Consider the following 19,543-nt stretch of genomic DNA (forward strand, 5'->3'; position numbering starts at 1 on the left):
TTATCAAAATAAACGCCAAACAACATCCAGACACTTTATTTTTATGCTAACTGTCAATGTCAAAGTCTTCACTTATAATGTTGATGTTATTAAAGATTTATGTAATTATTAAATGAAAAAGCTTTAAATCTCGTTTAAATAACTATGTAATTAGTATGTAATATAATGGACGATGATAATAAACAACACATATTGGGATTTTCAACAAAAGAAGCTCTAATTAGGTTACGGAATGATATAGAAAGTGTGATAAATGAACATAAACAGAATACTCTTAAAGGGTATGTTGGCTATGGGCTATTTATGTATTCATCTCGTATATTTAAATATAATTCTTAATGACGACTAATCTGTTTTGAATTATTTAATTTTCAGATTCGACTTTATTCGTAATATCATATCATTTTCTTCTGACAAAGTTCTCTTGTCCGGTGTTGCATATACTATTATCTCAGTGTACATAATATGCTTAATTTTGACATATTTAGTGGGAGAAAGTTTATTGGCACAGTCTTATTTACTGTGGGAAGCTTTGTTTCTTTTTATTATACTAGTTTTAAATTTCCTTGTTGCATTTAATGAAGAATATATATACAGAAATGAAATTACATTACGGGCACGCAAAGTATTAAGTAAGTATTAATAACTGAAATGTATGTTTGATACTTTCAATGTATAAAATGTATACTTTGCTTTATTCAGAATCATTAAATGAATCAATACAACAGGCAGTGTGGAAAGAGAATCACTATCCACATTTGTGTGCTCCATTTTCTCCATGTGTTATCTTGCAATGGACTTACAGAGATGGTATGTAAAGACTTTAGGTGTGATCTTTTCAGAATAAAAAAAACACAATTAGTGCCTATAGCCTATGTGTTCTTCCAGGCTATGTTCTACATCTGTGCCAAATTTCAGCTAGATACTTTAAGCCCTTCCGTTATATTTTCCAACAAACATCCATCCATCCATCTGAACATTTGCATTTATTATATAAGTAATATTTTACAAATGTGTGTCAATCATTATGTGTTGACATCATCTGCTAATATTAATATGTCAAAGCATACTGGAATCTATGTCTAGTTTGACATTTCCTTTGGATTGTCTTTGACTATGATATTAGTGAAATCATTGAAAAATATTGTGGTTCACTATTAATTGAAAGAATAAATATATATAACTTCATGTTTAAATATTTCTGTGTCATCATTACAGGAACAATAGTAAATTTACCATGGTCACTCCTTGTGGAGGGAGATATAATTGTCCTAAGACCTGGCCAGGAGGTACCAGGCCATTGCAAAGGCCTACAAGAAGAAGATCCTGAACTTTTCTTTGGACAGATCTTTCAACCTGGCTCTCAGGTAAGAATTAGATTTTTCTAAATGCTTAACCACTAATGCTTTTTCAGCCCTGGAATTAAATATCAAATTTTTAACCCTGATATTATTTGAGGAAGGTGCCATGATGTATCAAATGCTTGTTTATTCCAGAGTAAAGATAATTTTAGTACACCAAGAATACGTACACCACATCAAAATAAAGCTTACAAAATGCTAGAAACTCCATATTTAAAGAATTTAAAACTGGCTTTAGATCAGGCCACAAGTAGACCAGTTACAGTATTTGAGAAGCAAAGATATTTGGTGAGTTGTATACATTTAGTTTATAGAAAATATGATAATAAAAATAATACAATTTTGTAAGCAATAACTTTAATTTACTTTTCAGTGCACAGTAAAAATAATGGAAGGCATAGTGTTGCCACTTGTAATATCAATTATGGTGGTGGCAAGTTTCTTTCGACACATGTACCATTTGCCCGGCATCACGCATTGGACCGAGATCTATTTTTTGCAAACAATTGCCGCATCATTACCACTTCTACAGATTATATTCCCAATTGCATGGGTCACTCTTAATTGTTATGGTTTAGCAAGGTAAAGAGATTTTAATACATTATTTGTTTTTGATGTGCATTCGATGACATGCTAGTTTCTTAGTGGTTTTTTTTACAGTTTTGGTGACAATAATTTTACTGTTATATAGGAATAATTGGTTGTTACTAAAAACTTATTTTTGTTATGTGAAATTCTTTTTAAGAAAATATATACATGACAACTTTTAAAATATAATATATGTGTGCGTACAATGTAGTTGGTAAAAAATAACATTTTTAGTAACTGTACTGTTAGGAAGAAAATCCACACTGTGCCGGTGTACTGGCACAACACTAGCCTTACTAAAATGTCGACGTTTATGGCCCCTCACTAATCATTCTGACACTTCACTTTGTAACGAAAGCACGTCATTCGCGCTAAAGGATTCTAATTAATTATGTCTATAAGTATATATGTTTTAAAATTAAAATTAATTGCAACCATATATTTCAGTCTAGGAATTATTTTCTATCAAGACTTATTTTATTCATATTTAAAAACAAAACAAAACGAAATGAGTAAAAACTCATAGAGGATTAAACATTCCACTCAACTTCATAAGTCAGATGACAAATTCAAAAGGATACAAGTAAAAAAATATTTTTTTAGGTTTAAATTATTATCAGAGACCCGACAAAAGTATGTTAGACCGAAGTCCTGTTCAATATCCGAAGACGCTACCGATCCCCTCATACAGGCGCTAAGTGAATCTAACCTGAAACCGGACAGTCTACGTTCTTTAGGGAAGACATTCTTTAATATTTTACTCGGCAGAGAAGATATGGTTGCAAGAACAGCTAATATTGTTCATGTGCTTGGATCTTTATCGGTATGAAGATATTGTAAATTAATAAACACTAAATAATATAATATACCAGAGAATTTTAGAGAAAAAAAGACTTTGTTGCAAATTTAATATAGCTGAAGAATTTGTCATAACACTGTTCTCTAATGCAATTATTGTTTTTTATTATTTTAATACTTAAAATTCTTTAGCAAATTAAAAAGATAGTTACAAAAACAGATTTCGATTTATTAAGTTAAGGAAAAAAAATTACAGGCTTTATGTTGTATAGACAAAAAAGGAATCTTATCATGGCCGAATCCGACAGCCGAAAAGGTATTTTTCCTTCGCAATTCCAGTCCCATGTCTCAAAACTCTAGCAAAACAAGTCTCGTGGGCTCAATGGAGCATCAGAGTGAAAACACAACGGACATGGGTGACAATAAACAGAATCCTGACGCTTCTACTATTGTAGAGGTTAGTATAACTTTTTTCTTATAAAGTCACCAAAATAAAAAAATACAGCTTAGTAATCAAAAACAAAATAACATATACAAAAGATATCAATTAAAAAGGGGAAAATAGATTATTTCATATGAAAAATACAAATAAACATCATAAACTCTTACTGCGCTACTCAGAGTAGTTTAAATGCAGATTTTGCGTTATGTTATGTAAAATATTAAACTTTAATATGTGTTAAAAGTATAATTTTTAACATTTTAATATTTGAAATTTCAAGTAAAGATCACAAACGATTATTTTTGCATACTCAAATAAAATATTGAAAGTAATGTCAGAGTTATTATTGTAGCAATCCAATGAATGAATTTGGCAACTTTTTAGGTGTTAGATTTAACGCACGATCAAAACGCGCCATTCCGAGTCGAGTTTGACGAGCAAAGATGGCGGACGCACATAGCGCGGCTCAAGCCGCTCGGATTGGCCGCTTTGCTCAACACGTGCGCGCCCGCACCACGGCACACGTATGCACACTTCTGCGCACATCTTACCTGCGAAGCTCAATATAGGTAAATTACTGACATAATTAAGTGATTAAATTGTCGTAAAGTGATACATATTTTTATAAAAATTCAGCTGTTTCTGTCAACACATCGTATCCGATATTATAAATGCGAATGTTTGGATGTATGGATGTTTGATGATCGGATGATCTTGCTGAAATTAAGCATAGATATAAAACATAGCTGCGAAGAATACATAGGCTATTAATTAAGTTTTCTTTTTATTTTTCCGCGGAAGGACAGCTAGTTCATTTGTCTAGTATTGTTATGCTTAAGAAAGTTTAGTAAATTAAGTATTTTGTTGATGAACTTTCAGCGAAGATCTGGTGCCGGTGACGAACCGCCGTTGCCTTTGCGAGCTTGCTAAGCAAATAGGTTTCACCGACTCTGTGGCTGAATCTTACCATATCCAGGACTGCCTTGCCGTCTTCAGACATTTGGTAAGTGCATATCCTGCTCGAAGGATCAATAAATTTACGATGTGTATAATTTGTTTGTAAATTATTGTTTTTTTTTTTAATTTAGCAAGCTGATACAATCAGACGAGAGACTCGCTTTGTGCGTTCTTTGCACCTGAGTACGCGAGTGAAGGTACCATTGCCGCACATGTTGGCTGTCATTGTTAAAGATCAGGCCAATCAATTGCAAATGCTGACACAGGTACGAATATGGTTTGTCGTAAAGATATTTTTGCATAAATTGTTTATTCGCTTTTAGATAAATTACGTCATTTTTGTAATTTTTTTTGTTTTCAGGGCACAGCAGATATAATACTTGACTCGTGCGTTGACTACTGGAACGGTCGGGACCTCACTCCGATATCGCCGTCAGATCGCAAGAAGATTATTGACTTCTATCAGAGGAATTCACTCACAGCTTACTGCACAGCGTTCGCTTACAAGTCAGTAACGCGACATCGTACCGTCCTTTTCGTACATATAGTTTTCCCGTTATTGCTTTCTCTGTCTACATATTTTGACTTTATAGGCCGTTGACGCGCGGTATCGCTCCGTCCTTGTCTCGCATGTACCTCGAGCTGCCGGCGGACAGTCGGAGGCTGTACGCGCCTCATTCGCAGCAGTGGGCGGACGCACCCGCGTTACATTTCCACTCCACAGGTCGGTTCTCATCACCTCTCTACTTCCATCCACACATTCGCATTTATAATATTAGTAAGATTGTTTGTTTTTTAGATTCGTTATTATTTAATGAAATAACCGATGACGACGTCAACGATGCTGACGGATTTTTTGACATGCAATGCAATCAGGTACGTTTTTGTGATTTTTAAATTGAAAACATATTGTATACGCATACAATAAAACGGTCTTTTTAATTTCAAAAATGAAACTCTACTGTTTAACTATAGCCTCTCATTGCATTTGAAAGTAATAGAGACAAAAATTATGTTTTAAAATGGTAATTAGGACCAAATGTAATATTGCAGGTGTTCATAGGCATGGTGACAATGCAGTACCAGGCGCAGAGCGATATGGTGGAGTTGATCGAGCGTCTGGAGCGCGCGTGCATCCGCTTTGTGCACTTTAGCAAGGAGAACGAGTTGCGGTCTCGCGTCTTCAGCGAGAAGATGGGCCTCGAGTCCGGCTGGAACTGCCACATCTCACTTATAAGCGACGACCCCGCGAGGTAAGCGAAGTTAGATTAAAAAAAATGACTTTTCAGCCAGGTATGAAGTAAGCAAAGAGGTTAAATTAATAATGATAAACTTTTCGACCAGCTACGAAGTAAGAAGGTTTTAAATAAATGTTAATGTTATTTGAAGTAAAAGCTTGTACAGGATTAAATAAAGGGTTTTTTACAGTTCCAATTTATTAAATAATCTATTAATGGAATAAGGGACTATGCATCAGAATATGTGTCGAATAATGTTCAGTTTGAACACCTATGAATTTAATATAGATAATGGTTTTAGTTTTTTAGTATTGTGTTACTTTTATAAATGTGATTCAGTCGGTTTGTTTATAATTGTGAGCTGTGTGATTTTGTCTTTAAAATTCGTCCTAATAATATTGACTAATGATAACATTTTTTTTTACATTTATTTGACAGTTGATGAGATGCGCTTTAAATTGTAACGTTAAATAATAAAGCTGTGTCGAAATATAAGGTAATTGTGGGTTATGGTTTTGATATGTTCTATATCCATCGCATATTAAATGCTTGTAAAATTTCATATTGGGAAATGGATTTTAACAAAACACTTTGGATTATTTGTATCAAACTACACTTTTCACATACGCAGTTAAAACACGCAACATTTTTAACCTATTCACTTTAATTGTCCCGTTTATTTTGTTGGTGTTGCCATTTTCTAGATGTTTTCATTCCATTGTTAATTCTTAAACTATGTGTTCTATGTTGTGTGCTTTTATACTATGCCTATTATAAAAATAGTGACCTTCGACAAAATTGCGACAAGATTTTAAAAAGATAAAACATAAATTAACTGTATCTTCAAAACTTTCGCTTTACGCATCTTGTATATTATGTTAAAACCATCATTAAAATTGTTTCATTATACAATTTGCTTTCACGAAGCTGTGTCTCATTGCGGGGGTTTGTCTATGACACTGTCAAATTGTGTAACCTTTGACACTGACAGTTGGTGTAGAGTTGCCATTTTAGAAAATAATTAAAGCACGAATGGCGCGCACTTATTGTATGTTGTCGACAGCAAGGGAGCGTCGCCGCTGTCGTCGCAAACCTTGCCGGCGGGCAAGGAGCGCGCCAACACTGGCTCGCAACTCGCTAGGGCCATCAACACTTGCGATGCCGCGCTCGGCTTCTATAGGTTTGTCTTTAACGCTCTGTCGCGCCGTCTGACGTCACGCCTCCTATACTCTTGTTATGAATACGATTGGTTATAACGTTTGCTGTAATTTTTTTTTAGTTGATTTGCAATTTAAATTAGAGAGGTAACGTTACCCAATATAATTTAAATTGTGTCTCGTCATCAACCATAAAGAAGCCTTAATTTTTTTAATAGTTGACAATTATGTACTCTGTGGATTAAATAATATTTAAAATTTATGGGATATAGAGGTGTGACGTAGGACTTATTTACTTTAAAATTATTAAGGATTCTATAAGTTTTGCTCATTATGGCTACAATTTCTGACAAAACTTTGTAATTAATGGCCAAAATATAACAAACTCTCTCATTTCACATACAAAGAAGGTTTTCAGTTGTAGATTTATCTTTCTATTAGCCTTTTCTTTTCAGCCAGTAATACCCCTATAATTTACTTTTTTATGCACCACACTGAGCAGTACACAGCTATATTTAAAACACAATAAAAAATTACACAATAATTCATCGAATGCACTCGTTAATTTTTGTATTTTATTTGCCTGATTTTAATTTGCACGATTTTTAACATTCAAGTAGCTAACACATGCATTTTTGCTAAAAAAAAATCATATCTAGCGATTGTTGATATGCAATGTGCATATCGTATCTGTATCGAATATTGCTCTCAAATATTTTATTTAAAGTGTATAGAAATAGTTTGTTAATAATTCATTGAAAAACTGTATTTATATATCTATTTATCGCTAGATAGGAACATACTGTATCTAACTGAACATGTCACTAACACTTAATCGTTTACAATTCAGGGGTAGTAGGTTTTTTAGACTACTTAAAGGTTTAGTACTTTATACTAGAGAATTCTTTCAACAGCAACAACATGAATACATCCAAGGCGCTGTCGATGTCCGCCCCGGGGGCTATAAATGTAGAACACACAACTGTCAAATTTGACAACGAGATCAAAAAGGCCCGGCACTCGATAACCACGCATAGCGGCTTCAAGGTTAGTTTCTTATGACGTCATACAACAAAACATCCCACTTTAATATCGACAACTGGATGAGTTTCCCAGATGGATGTACGTTGTGGGAACCTCAACCATTTACCTGTTTAAAACTGTACAATCGTTGTCGCAATCTAGAGGGCGCTTTTATCTGTAGAAAACGCTATATTCAAGATGGCACTGTTATTTAGACTAAGCTTTTCCGCCTCCTATAAAAATGCTTAACAATTCCTCAAGCCTATAACCTCACCTCACCTATAACTATCCGACAATAATTTTAACACGATCAATGCCACCGACTCGTCCTATGAGCCTACTTTAATATGTGAAAATCGTGGTAGCATTGAACGTGTTAAGACATTTGTTCGTTTGTTAACTTAGCGTGGAAGTGTGTCAGCGTCCCAGCAGTCGACGGACTCGCTGCTGGGCGCCGAGGGTGAGGGCGCGGAGTCGCCGCTGGACGCCTGCCGCTCGCTCTCCTGCCTCACAGACTCCACAGACCACTCCGCACCTGTCAACTTTGATATGAGCAACCGCGTGAGTTTGTTACCTAGCATATACTACAAACACTCACAAAAATATTATTGATTTGTTCAATACAAGCATTTTTAAGACTAAATTTCCACATCTCAACTGGTAAAACCTATACAAACGATTTCACATTTTAAACATATGTTATGACTATGTGTTTATATTAATATGACAGTTATATTTTGATTCCTGTCAAACTGTAACTATCAGGTTCCACTGCCAGAAGTGAATGTAATGGATTAAATGTAATTCAATAGTTCTAATCAACTCGCAATATTATCATCAGGCAAAGTTGCCGCGCGGCATAGAGAACATTCGTCCGCACATCGAGCAGGTGGACAACGTACCGCTGCTCGTCTCGCTCTTCACCGACTGCACCTCCAGCTCCGTGCGGCAGATGATACAGATCATGCAGGTGTGAATTACAGCGACATCTATCAACACACCTCTCAGAAATGTCTGTCAAATGTAACACAACTATCTTACACACCTGTCAAATGTAACACAACTATCATATATGCCTGTCAAATGAGACACACTTGTCATACATACCTGTCAAATGTAACAGTATTTGACAATTTGTCTTTAGGACTATGGTGAGGTAGTATGCGTGATGGGTTCTGCCGCCAACTGCCTCAATATGGAGATATTCATGCAAGCTGATGCCAGGTATGTATAGAATACTTACAACATATAATAACAGTGGGTTTTGTCAGCAGTATCACTAGTATCGACACATATTGTCATCCTTACCGTTCTCTTTGAACAGAGACAACAATATCTGTCAAAGTAAGTACATCTTACTTCTTGCCAATATTATAAATGCGGACGTTTAGATGGATGTATGGATGGATGTTTGTTTGAAGGTATCTCCAGAACGGTTGCATAGATCTCGATGAAATTTGGCATACATATACAACACTGTCTGGAAGAACAACTAGGCTACTAATTACGTTTTTTATTATACCGCGCGGACGGAGTCGCGGATGACAACTAGTTGATACATAGTACAGTTCCGAATATATATGTGTCCAGCATAGCCGTAGAGCCTCTGTACCCGGTGCTGTGTCAGAAGATGCCAGCGTACCAGCTGCCGACAACATGTGTCGGCCCCATACAGCTCGCACGCGCTCTCAACTCTGTGCCCTGCTCGCTATCGGTAACATTCACTTTCCACTGACAAACACATCAAACATATTGCCATCTCTCACATTCTCTTTGAAAAAGTAGAGACAACTATATTAAGATAACGACGATATTATACTTGTACCAATTTTCAAATATTCATCCATTTTGAGGTTATGGTTGTTTAAAGTTCATGGAATTTAGACTCTTTGGTCGTTATAAAGACGTGCAATTAATTTTTCACGCTGCACTTTTGAAGCTTTTAAATAAATGGCAAAACCAACCGTTAACTAACTACTACAATACTAAGGTTTGTAAGTAAATGTTGTTACTGTATATTTGTTTATACTAGTAAGTAGTATTCCAATATGGCACGTTAAAAATAAAGCCAAAAAACTTTTTGGTTTGTAATCTTTCTAATAGTACAAGAATTAAAATTAAAATAAAGTCTACTTGCACTTGTAAACAAAACAGATATGTTCTACTTTCTAGTCTTGAAATCCTCGATGAGATATAATGATTGCTTAGGTAACTCCTTAGTATGGATATCCAACATTAAATTGACAGTTCAGAGTAGCCTTTTAGCGATTGAGTGTGTGACGTCACAATATTGTGCGCGTGCGCAGATGACGCGCGACGCGGACGTGTCTCTGTTCGCGCTGATCACGATGTCGCGCCACTTCATGACCTGCCTGTGGAACTCCACGCAGTTCTGGATGTGCAGCGCGTGCTTCATATCACTGCTGCAGGTCAGTACGACTTCAGACAGCTACTTTAACAGTGGGTAACCACTGTGAAAACACTCATAACGTATATGTTTTTGCATGGAAACGAACGGTAAACAAAAAACTACTTCTAGATATTAATTAGATTCATTTAGAGCGAATGGACGAGAGGGAGTGGACGGGGATTAGGTCAGCAGAGGAACTGTTTCGCCTGTTGCGCTTGACAGAACCAATTATTCCAAGTTAGCGGCCAACCTTCAAGACTGAAGAGGCACAAGAATAAGAAGAGCGAATGGCGTGCATTCGTTCCCAAGTCACGTGTCAGATTGATTAGTGAGGGGACATAAACATTGAGATTTTAATAAGGCTAGTGTTGTGCCGGATTTCTTCCTAACACTGCATATTTAAGATCTTTTATGTATACCACATTGCAAATTCTTTGTTCTATATAACTGTATATAAAATTAACAACGTTATGTACATATAAATTGCTTGTTAATTAGGTGGGTTCGTTCTGTTGCCTGTTGCCGCTCGCACTGAGCACGGGGGGAGCGGCGTTCGCGTCGGGTGCGGTGGCGCTGGTGTCCGCCGCGCTCGCCTTCCAGCCTGTACGTGCCGCCGTGATGCAGCGCGCAGCCACGCGACCGCACGCTGACCTCAGCCCTAAGGTTAACAACACTAATGTGCACAAGTATAGCTTGATTTTACTTATAACAAAATTATAGGGTCATCTTTTATTTTAGACTAGCTTTTGCCTGTGACTCTGTCCGCGTGGAATAAAAAAAACATAATTAGTAGCCTATGTCTTTTTCCAGATTATGTTTTAAATGTATGCCAAATTTCATCGCGATCCTTTTGCTAACGACGCCCCATTTAAGAGACTTGAGCGTTCCCGATGGTCCTTCGAGCAGGATTATAGACTTGATACAATTTCCGAAAATTTCCTCAGCGGTATTTCCAAAACCACTACGATTTAGGGTCCTTCAAGAAGTAAACGTATCACTATCTCAAAGGCCGGCAACGCATCTGTGGTTCCTCTGGTATTGCTGATGTCCATGGGCGTCGTTGAACACCTCGGTGTTCCCGCTACTCGTTTGCCCCCTTCTGTTATAAAAAAATCGGTTCAGCCGTTCTGGAGATACCTTCAAACATCCATCCATCCATCTAAACATTCGCATTTATAATAGTAAGGTCGCATGATTTTATATTAGAAATCTACGCTCATAGTCTCCAATCCAAGTTAATAATAACGAAAATAAAAAAAAATCTTACAGAGAACAGTTTAAAACGTTACTATTATAGAATAGTTTTGCAGTGGAGTTTATCTTAAAGTATAAATGTGCGTGTAGATGGCGGTGTTCGTGTTCTGGTGCTACGGGTGCAAGTTCCTGCCCGCCGCCCTCTCTATACTGGCGCTGTACGCGGTCACACTGCGCAGCTTCTGCCAACAGATCGCTGAGGTTTGTGCAAATATAACTTTTACTTATACTAATAGGTTTTATGTCTAACCAAATTATGTAATTTCATATAATGTCATTTTTTATTATACGATTTTAACATTAAGTCTGTGCATAAACCATTTCAAATATATATATTTTTATTATTAATAAAGGTGTTAGTGTAGCACTCATCCGCCTGGCGAGTTCATTTTCTTAAGAAAAATCAAATATAATCAAGAAAGTTTTTTTTTCATATGTTTTAATAAATGATTCCTTCTTAGGCGACGGGTGAGACATCTTGCTGGCTGGTGTACCCTGTGAACGTGGGCAATGTGAGCGAGGAGCGCGACCTCTCACGTCGCAGCTGGCACGGCTGGGGGGACGACTTCTACGACGGCTTCTACCTCGCGCAGCATCTCACACTCGCACTACTCACGCTGCATCTCAGTCAGTACAAATATGAACTACACCATCTCAATCGTATCAAGTCTATAATCCTGCTCGAAGGACCATCGGGAACACCCAAATCTTATATCTATCTATCGAAACTAGTAACCTTAACAAGAAGTTCGGCTATAATTCATTATAAAAATATATATATTTTTGATTAAAAACAGCTATACACTTCTGCACAATTATTTTATTTTGTTGCTTACGTTAAATACGTTGCTGAAATTCTTTAATAAACCTTTCTTTTTCAGACAACAGTTTACAATACGTTTCCATACAAGTGTTTTGACAATGGAAACTTCTACTTAGGTTTGAAAATAGTATAAAATGTTACCAGATTAAATATTTGTTTGCAGTTGTGATATCAATATCGTTCGTGGAGAGACAACGCTCCATCTGGCAGGGCGGCTTCTGGACTAATAAAGTGTGGATGGCTACAGTATTCTTGCTGTAAATATACTATACTTCTTTTAACTACTGTTACATCTCGATTTCGATTTTAAGACAATTATGAGTTTTGGTGCTCAAAAATTATCTTAATCTTACTTAATATTAAAATTGCGAATGTTTGTATGGATGGATGGATATTTGTTTGAAGGTATCTTGAGAACAGCTGTATGGATCTTGCCGAAATTTGGCTTAGACATAGAACATAATCTGGAAGAGCACATAAACTTTTTAATTAAGTTTTTTTTTTTTATATCATAAGGTGGCAAACGAGCGAGCGGCCACCTGAAATCGCTGAAATAGCGAAGTGACCGTTGCCCATAGAAATACGCAATTGCATATGCGTTGCCTACCTTTAATCGACGGAGGAGGGGATGCACAGAAAGAAAATAGATTTTTTAATTCCGCGCATACGGAGTCGCGAGCAATAGCTTGTGAATTATTAAAAAGATATGAAAATAATTGTGCCTGTACTACAGATTGCCATATAGTATGTCAATTTTATATTTAATTAGATTGTTTTGTAATCAGGGTGGTAGTTCAGGGGGTGTTCAGCTTTGCGTGTGTGGGCGGGTTCGGGGGCAGGGCGGTGGGCGGGGCGTGCGCACGGTGGGGGCTGTGCGAGCTGCGGTACGTGGTGCGGTGGCCGCTGGCACTCGCGTATCTCGCCTCACCACTCGTTATTCTCCTGCTCAACGAGCTCATCAAGTGGCAGGAGATCAAGTCAGTTTACGTTGATTACACTTCACTTTAGAACTGGTTAAGAAAAACGGGGGACATCACCCAATTTGCACTATGTTATCTTTCATCTAACTTCTTACTGGATGTCTGTATCTCCAGAACTGCTGCATGGATCTCGCTGAAATTTGGCATAGATGTAGAACATAGTCTGGAAGAACACATAGGCTACTTATAAAGTTTTTTTTTTTTAATTCCGTGGGGACGGAATCACGGGCGACAGCTAGTCTCATATAAAAAAAATGTTTAATAACAACTAGGTGAATGTTGTTTTTAAATATAACAAATCTCATGATTATAAATATCAAAATATTATATTTCTTTGTATAAATAAAATCATCAGCTATAAAAGTTATTATATTACTTAGTGATTTATTTATTATTATTTATTTTGTACAGAGCTGACGTGCGCAACCAGCGTCGTGCGAGATTGGACTTCGGCACAAAGTTAGGGATGAACTCACCTTTCTGAGGCATATCTAGTCAATTAATGTATTTTAAATCAATGACATATTGTATTTAATATTTCCTACGACAGACGAAGTAAACGTACTTGAGTGATATAACATTAATTATTAAGATTAAATGAAGCATATTGTACTTGATATGTACTTAACTAAATATTTTGTACTTAATTTATTTTGTGCCGTGATTTTGATATCAAACATTTACAATAAACGCCAATGATTTTAATCAGATATGTTTTTTATTGGTACTTTTTTTACATTTTTATTATTTTTTCCCTAGAAATAGTACACAACAATCTAAAAGCGCACAGTCCATGGAATAGTTGTTATCAAAAGGATGACAAAAATAATAAACAAATTATAAACAAATATTTTATTCTGACTAATAACTTGTGATGTATAATAATATAAAATATTGCTATATAGATGACAAGTGTCATCAGTTGCATAGGCCTTTTTACACTAAACGGCCTCAAGTTTGAACTATTATAAGTGATGAACAGTTTAATGTCCGTCTATCTCGGCGAAACAAAGTCAAAATGACTGTCAATTGCATATTTGTCAAAAACTACACGTAGTAGTCAATTTTTTAAGTTTGTATGCTGAAAAATATTCTTATCGGAACGCTACATCCCATGACATGACATGAACAATTTATGTGGTAAATGTTATATTTCCAAATATAATTTTACAATTTTTTTTTTATTCCTTTCATAACTCTCACACGATTTGAAAGCATGTTAAAATTGACTGGAAGTAATTCATCTTGCACAGATTACGTTACAATTTCAAAAATGTAATGTTAATAAGTTCAATATCTCATTCGCTCAGTTAATATCCTACATTATTGTTAGTTACTAAAAACTTGTACTTATAGGTAAATTAAAAATTTCTAATTAACAATCGCCACTGGGACTCGGTAAGTCAAGAATTTCTTGAACAAAGGAAGCAACATCTGTTTCTTTTTTACTATGCTCTAGACAAAATGGATGTGATAAAAGAGCATCATAATTGGGTCTTTGTTTAAAGTCCTTCTTAAGACATTTAGTGACCATGTCCTCAAATTCTGGTGAAAATGATCCACTTGGCAACTTTGGTGGGTCATCTTTGACAACTTGTTTCAACTGTTCAAAGGGTGTACACCATGTGTTATATGGATACTTTCCTGTTGCTAACTCAATCATTGATATACCAAGCGACCAAACATCACTACGAATATCATACTGTCCCGGGTTGCCACTGGGATCAATTCTTTCAGGAGCCATATATGGTTTACATCCAGCATCTATAGTCTTAGCTACAGAGTCTACAAGGTAACCTGATATACCAAAGTCGCACATCTTCACCTCTCCCTTTCTGTTTATAAGTATATTGGATGGCTTCACATCTCTGTGTATAACTCTTAGCTCCGAATACAAGTAATGCAAGGCACTTACTACAGAAAATGCAATTTTTCCAAGAATATTCTCTGGTAATGTTCTATTGTTTGCATAGGCTTTTGCATAAAACTTGTCAAGGCTCATATCCATAACCTCCATACAGATCCAAACATCCCCTTCTCTGAACATGGCTCCGTAAAAGTGTACTGTGTAAGGACATGCGCTAGCTCGCATAGACACATCTAGATCCATCAATAAGCGCTTCAACTCTTGTGACTGAGTGTTAAATGTTGCTGTAATTCTCTGGAAATTGAACAAAAAAATAATTTCTCAGATTATTTATTTATTTATTATAGTCCACAGTTACACAAAAGAGCAATAAAAACAACTATACTTTATGTAGCTGACAAGAATTACATTTTCAATTAATGGTAAATTAACACTGAATATTATTAAAAATTATACCTTAACAGCCATTATAGTGTTGCTTGGCTTATGGTGCATTTTCTCCACAATACCATATGCTCCTCGGCCAAGGTCACATATCTTCACCAAATCATCTGCATGGACAGTAAATGTCTTGTCATCAACTGTGATTGTTGTTTGCTTATCAAGATTCCTTGGAGGGGTTCTGAAAGTACATATTAGTTTTGAAACATATTGCACTAAATAAATATTAGAAGTTGCAAATGGTGTTAGGTAACAAGTGTTTTAAAATAATATTGATATATAAATAATATAACCTGTTAGAATTACTAGGTTAAACGTATAGATAATTATGAAAAAGATAATAAAATTCGATCTAATATCGATATACATACACATTGACTTGTTCTTCAGCTGGTTTAAAACTGAAGCCCGGCGGCGGCGGCTTTCTTCTACCGGACATTTTTTATGTAACTGTAGTCTACTGTTCAAATCGGCGGAGTTTACAGAACACTCAAGGAAAATTTTGAGAAGCTTGGCAAAATGGTATACGTCCTAACCACTTATATGATACTTCTACTATGTTATATTAAAATAAACACAGTTATAAAGTTAATTACATCTCTTACTTGATTTTACTGTATTATAAATTGATTGCAAATTTATAAGGTTTATCAAATAAAACAAAAATAAGAAAACCCTACAGAGTGGAGTTATAAGTATTTGACACTTCAGGCTAGTGTTGCCTGATATGTGAAGTCAAGTGATGCTGTTTTCTAAATCTTTAATATTGATTTATATATCAGTTCTTATATGGTTCTAATTTTTAAATTAAATTTCAAATGCGCTGTGCAATCAAAAATTAGCTAATTAAGGATGTAAAAGTTAAAGAAACTCTTAAGTGTGAAGGCTAAATACCTTATAGACAATTAATTGTTATAAAAAATATACTTTTCATTTTCATGTTTCAACATGTCAATATGTCAAAATTAAAACAAACAACATTAAAACTTAAATTATATTTAAACCACTTCACAATATTGTTGTTTTGATAATGACTGATATTAACAAATACCTTGAAAATCAATTAGCTCTTGCTAAACATAGAAATCATAATAAAAGCAATAAAGACGTGGTTTCAAAGAAAAGTCAAGACGCCGCGGAAAACATTTCAAAGAAACAGAACAAAAACTTTCAGAATGTTAGAAAGAATAAGATTGATTCCGAGGGAGGTGAACATTCAAAGTCTCCTACTAAGTGCGATACTGATGATTGTGATTCTGATTATATACTGTCTAGTGACGACGATTGTAAAAAAGGTCCAACTTCCCCTTTCTCTGTTCGAACCAAGAAAAACATGAAGAAAATCATAGATGATGGTAATAAACATATTTTTAATCAGCGTATCAGTAAATGGAAACAAAATGTTAAAAACGCGCTTTCAGGGACAATTGACTTAAGTACTATAGATTATTACACAGCAGATTTACAATATGTTCTAGATGGAAATACCGATATAGAAGACAGTCACGAACTACAAAATGGTCTTTACATTCCGCAATATATTTGGAAACAATTATATAAATACCAGAAGACTGGTGTTAAATGGTTGTGGGAGTTACATCAAGTTGAAGGTGGAGGTTTGTTAGGAGATGAAATGGGTCTGGGAAAAACAGTACAAATAATTGCATTTCTGGCTGGTCTCGCCAAGTATAATAGCGGTCCATGGGTTGGACTGGGACCAACAATAATTGTGGCCCCAGCAACTGTTATATACCAATGGGTATCCCATTTTCATTACTGGTGTCCTAATCTAAGGATTGCTGTATTGCATCACTCTGGCTCCCACAATGGTAATCACAATCAACTAGTGAGAGATGTTCAAGCCTCACATGGAATATTGTTAATCACCTATGAAGGTGTAGTTAAATACAGCAAATGTTTATTATCCTATAAATGGCACTATTTAATATTAGATGAAGGTCATAAAATAAGAAATCCTGAGACTCAAGTAAGTAAACTAGTGAAACAATTTGAAACTCCTCACAAGTTATTAATTACTGGATCACCAATGCAAAATAATTTGCAAGAACTTTGGTCCTTATTTGATTTCATGAGGCCTGGTCTTCTAGGAACACATAAGGCCTTTATGGAATATTTTGCTGTACCCATTACCCAAGGTGGATATGCAAATGCCACAGAGTTTCAGGAAGCAACTGCTTTGGAAATAGCTAAAGCCCTCAAAAATATGATAACGCCTTACTTATTGAGGCGGACTAAAGCAGAAGTGCAGGAATATATTAAATTACCTGAAAAAAATGAACAAGTTTTGTTCTGTGCTTTAACTCAAGAACAGAAAGACTTGTACATGGGTTATTTAACAAGTACAATGGTTAGAAGCATTCTTGATAAAGAGAGCAGAAATGGGCATCCACTTAGAGCGAGAGTACTTATTGCTTTATCTACTTTGAGAAAAATTTGTAATCATCCTGATATATATTTATATGAGGCACATGAAGATGCTGATGATATAAATGAAGAAACTTTTGGACATTGGAAGAGGTCTGGTAAAATGATTGTTGTTCAATCTCTGTTAAAAATATGGCAAAAGCAAGGTCACAGAACTTTAATATTTTCTCAATCCAGAGCAATGCTGTGCATTTTGGAACAACATTTACAAAATAATGAATATAAATATCTTAAATTGGATGGTTCAGTGAGTGTTAGCATTAGACAGAATTTAATTAAAACATTTAATGAAAACAAAGAATATCTAGTTTTTCTGGCAACAACAAGAGTAGGTGGTTTAGGTGTAAATCTTACTGGTGCTGACAGAGTGATAGTGTATGATCCTGATTGGAACCCTGCTACAGACAATCAGGCTAAAGAAAGGGCATGGAGAATTGGCCAAGAAAGAAATGTAACCGTGTATAGACTTCTTTCTGCAGGCACTATTGAGGAAAAAATTTATCAGAGGCAAATATTCAAAAATTTTTTAAGTAGCAAAGTTTTAATTGATCCAAATCAAAAGAATGTTCTAACTACCAGTACTTTACAAGGACTCTTCACCTTAGAAGAACCAAATCGTGAGGGAGACACAGAGACAGCTTCACTTTTCAAACACACTAAAGTTAAAATTGATAAGAAAACGAAAAAAGAAGAAGACAAAAAACATTTAAGTAGCAATGTACCATTTTCAAAAAAGAAATTGGAGGCTATGAAGAGACTTGCAAAACAAATCAGTAAAAAAATATCCCGTGAAAATGCTTCACTAATAACAAATGATGATCCACGAGAAAAATATAAACAGAAAAGACAATTGCTCTTAAATCCACCAAAAATTGAAAATTTGCCTGAGATTAATTTTATAGATGACAAAGTAACTAATGTTCCATTTGAAAGTGCATTATCTGAGTTAGACATTGTTAACATGCATGTAAAGGAAAATTATGAAGAGAATTTGTTGAAAGAAGTACTAAAAGACCAAGACGAAAAAACACTAGAAGAAAAACAAGCAGACAGTGTCAAAATTCCTGATACTGATATAGTTGATGATAAAGAAATTAAAGTAAAATCAACTCAAACTTCTATAGCCATTTCATTGCCAGAGTTTGATACAAATATTAAACATTTTGAAAATCAAAATACTGCACATATTAAAATACCAAATAATGATCATATGGAAAATACCAATACTGATCATATTGGGAACCCAAATATTTGTAAAAGACGCCATTCAACGTCGCCAGTTAGAGATGATGTAATTGAGAATCTAGTGGCTATTAAAAAAGTTAAAAAGAAAAAGCTAAAGCATGAAAAAGATACAAATGATGATGACTATGTTTTAAAGAAACTTTTTGCAAAGTCAACAGTTAAAAATGCTTTGCACCATGATGTGGTTATGGGGTTGTCTGAAAAAGAAAAACGTTTTAGGATTAAAGAGGAAGCTACAAAGAGAGCAAAAAAGGCTGTTAAAGCCATAAAGCAATCAGCTAAGATTAATGCGTAAATGATTAATTGTAAGTAAATGAATCAAAGATTTATATAATTTGTATTAAAGACTTAACACTACATGCTGTTTCACTTTAACAGAATAAATTCTTTAGTTGAGGAAATGGGAATTGAAACTCAAATTAGTTTTACGGATATTTTTCTGTAATTTTTTTAAAGTAAAAGTCACTTTTCTCAAAGTTTTACGTGACACGGAATACATATTCACATAACAAAC

At 35.1% G+C, this 19,543-nt stretch overlaps 3 protein-coding genes across 4 annotated transcripts; 2 read left to right on the forward strand and 1 right to left on the reverse strand.

The window, feature by feature from the left end:
- Positions 1–89: 89 nt before the first annotated feature.
- On the forward strand, positions 90–13,719 carry l(2)k05819 (transmembrane protein 94-like protein l(2)k05819). Of its 2 annotated transcripts, XM_013313918.1 has the most exons (28): positions 90–281; positions 376–632; positions 703–810; positions 1,219–1,367; positions 1,497–1,649; positions 1,735–1,943; positions 2,553–2,772; positions 3,004–3,204; positions 3,574–3,758; positions 4,069–4,192; positions 4,278–4,412; positions 4,508–4,653; positions 4,740–4,870; positions 4,946–5,022; positions 5,200–5,399; positions 6,448–6,564; positions 7,456–7,588; positions 7,970–8,125; positions 8,406–8,534; positions 8,709–8,788; positions 9,155–9,278; positions 9,871–9,993; positions 10,473–10,637; positions 11,319–11,429; positions 11,690–11,855; positions 12,215–12,308; positions 12,837–13,028; positions 13,443–13,719. In XM_013313918.1, exons 1-28 carry the CDS (start codon positions 166–168, stop codon positions 13,513–13,515), a joined length of 4,074 nt encoding a protein of 1,357 aa, XP_013169372.1. In that variant the 5' UTR covers positions 90–165; the 3' UTR covers positions 13,516–13,719. The 2 variants fall into 2 exon arrangements, with proteins under 2 accessions (XP_013169372.1, XP_013169374.1); XM_013313920.1 differs by lacking the exon at positions 6,448–6,564.
- Positions 13,720–13,857: 138 nt separating this feature from the next.
- On the reverse strand, positions 13,858–16,055 carry lic (dual specificity mitogen-activated protein kinase kinase lic). Its single transcript, XM_013313550.1, has 3 exons — positions 15,711–16,055; positions 15,355–15,520; positions 13,858–15,192 (listed from the first exon to the last, which is right to left on the reverse strand). Exons 1-3 carry the CDS (start codon positions 15,776–15,778, stop codon positions 14,407–14,409), a joined length of 1,020 nt encoding a protein of 339 aa, XP_013169004.1. The 5' UTR covers positions 15,779–16,055; the 3' UTR covers positions 13,858–14,406.
- A 248-nt stretch (positions 16,056–16,303) lies between these two features.
- LOC106119131 (DNA excision repair protein ERCC-6) lies at positions 16,304–19,527 on the forward strand. The gene has a single exon (XM_013314018.1). The coding sequence runs from the start codon at positions 16,370–16,372 to the stop codon at positions 19,322–19,324; it is 2,955 nt and encodes a 984-aa protein (XP_013169472.1). The 5' UTR covers positions 16,304–16,369; the 3' UTR covers positions 19,325–19,527.
- The last annotated feature ends 16 nt before the right edge of the window (positions 19,528–19,543 follow it).

This window comes from Papilio xuthus, unplaced genomic scaffold, assembly GCF_000836235.2.
Source record: "Papilio xuthus unplaced genomic scaffold, Pxut_1.1 DF827542.1, whole genome shotgun sequence".
In the NCBI taxonomy this organism is placed as follows: Eukaryota; Metazoa; Arthropoda; class Insecta; order Lepidoptera; family Papilionidae; genus Papilio; species Papilio xuthus.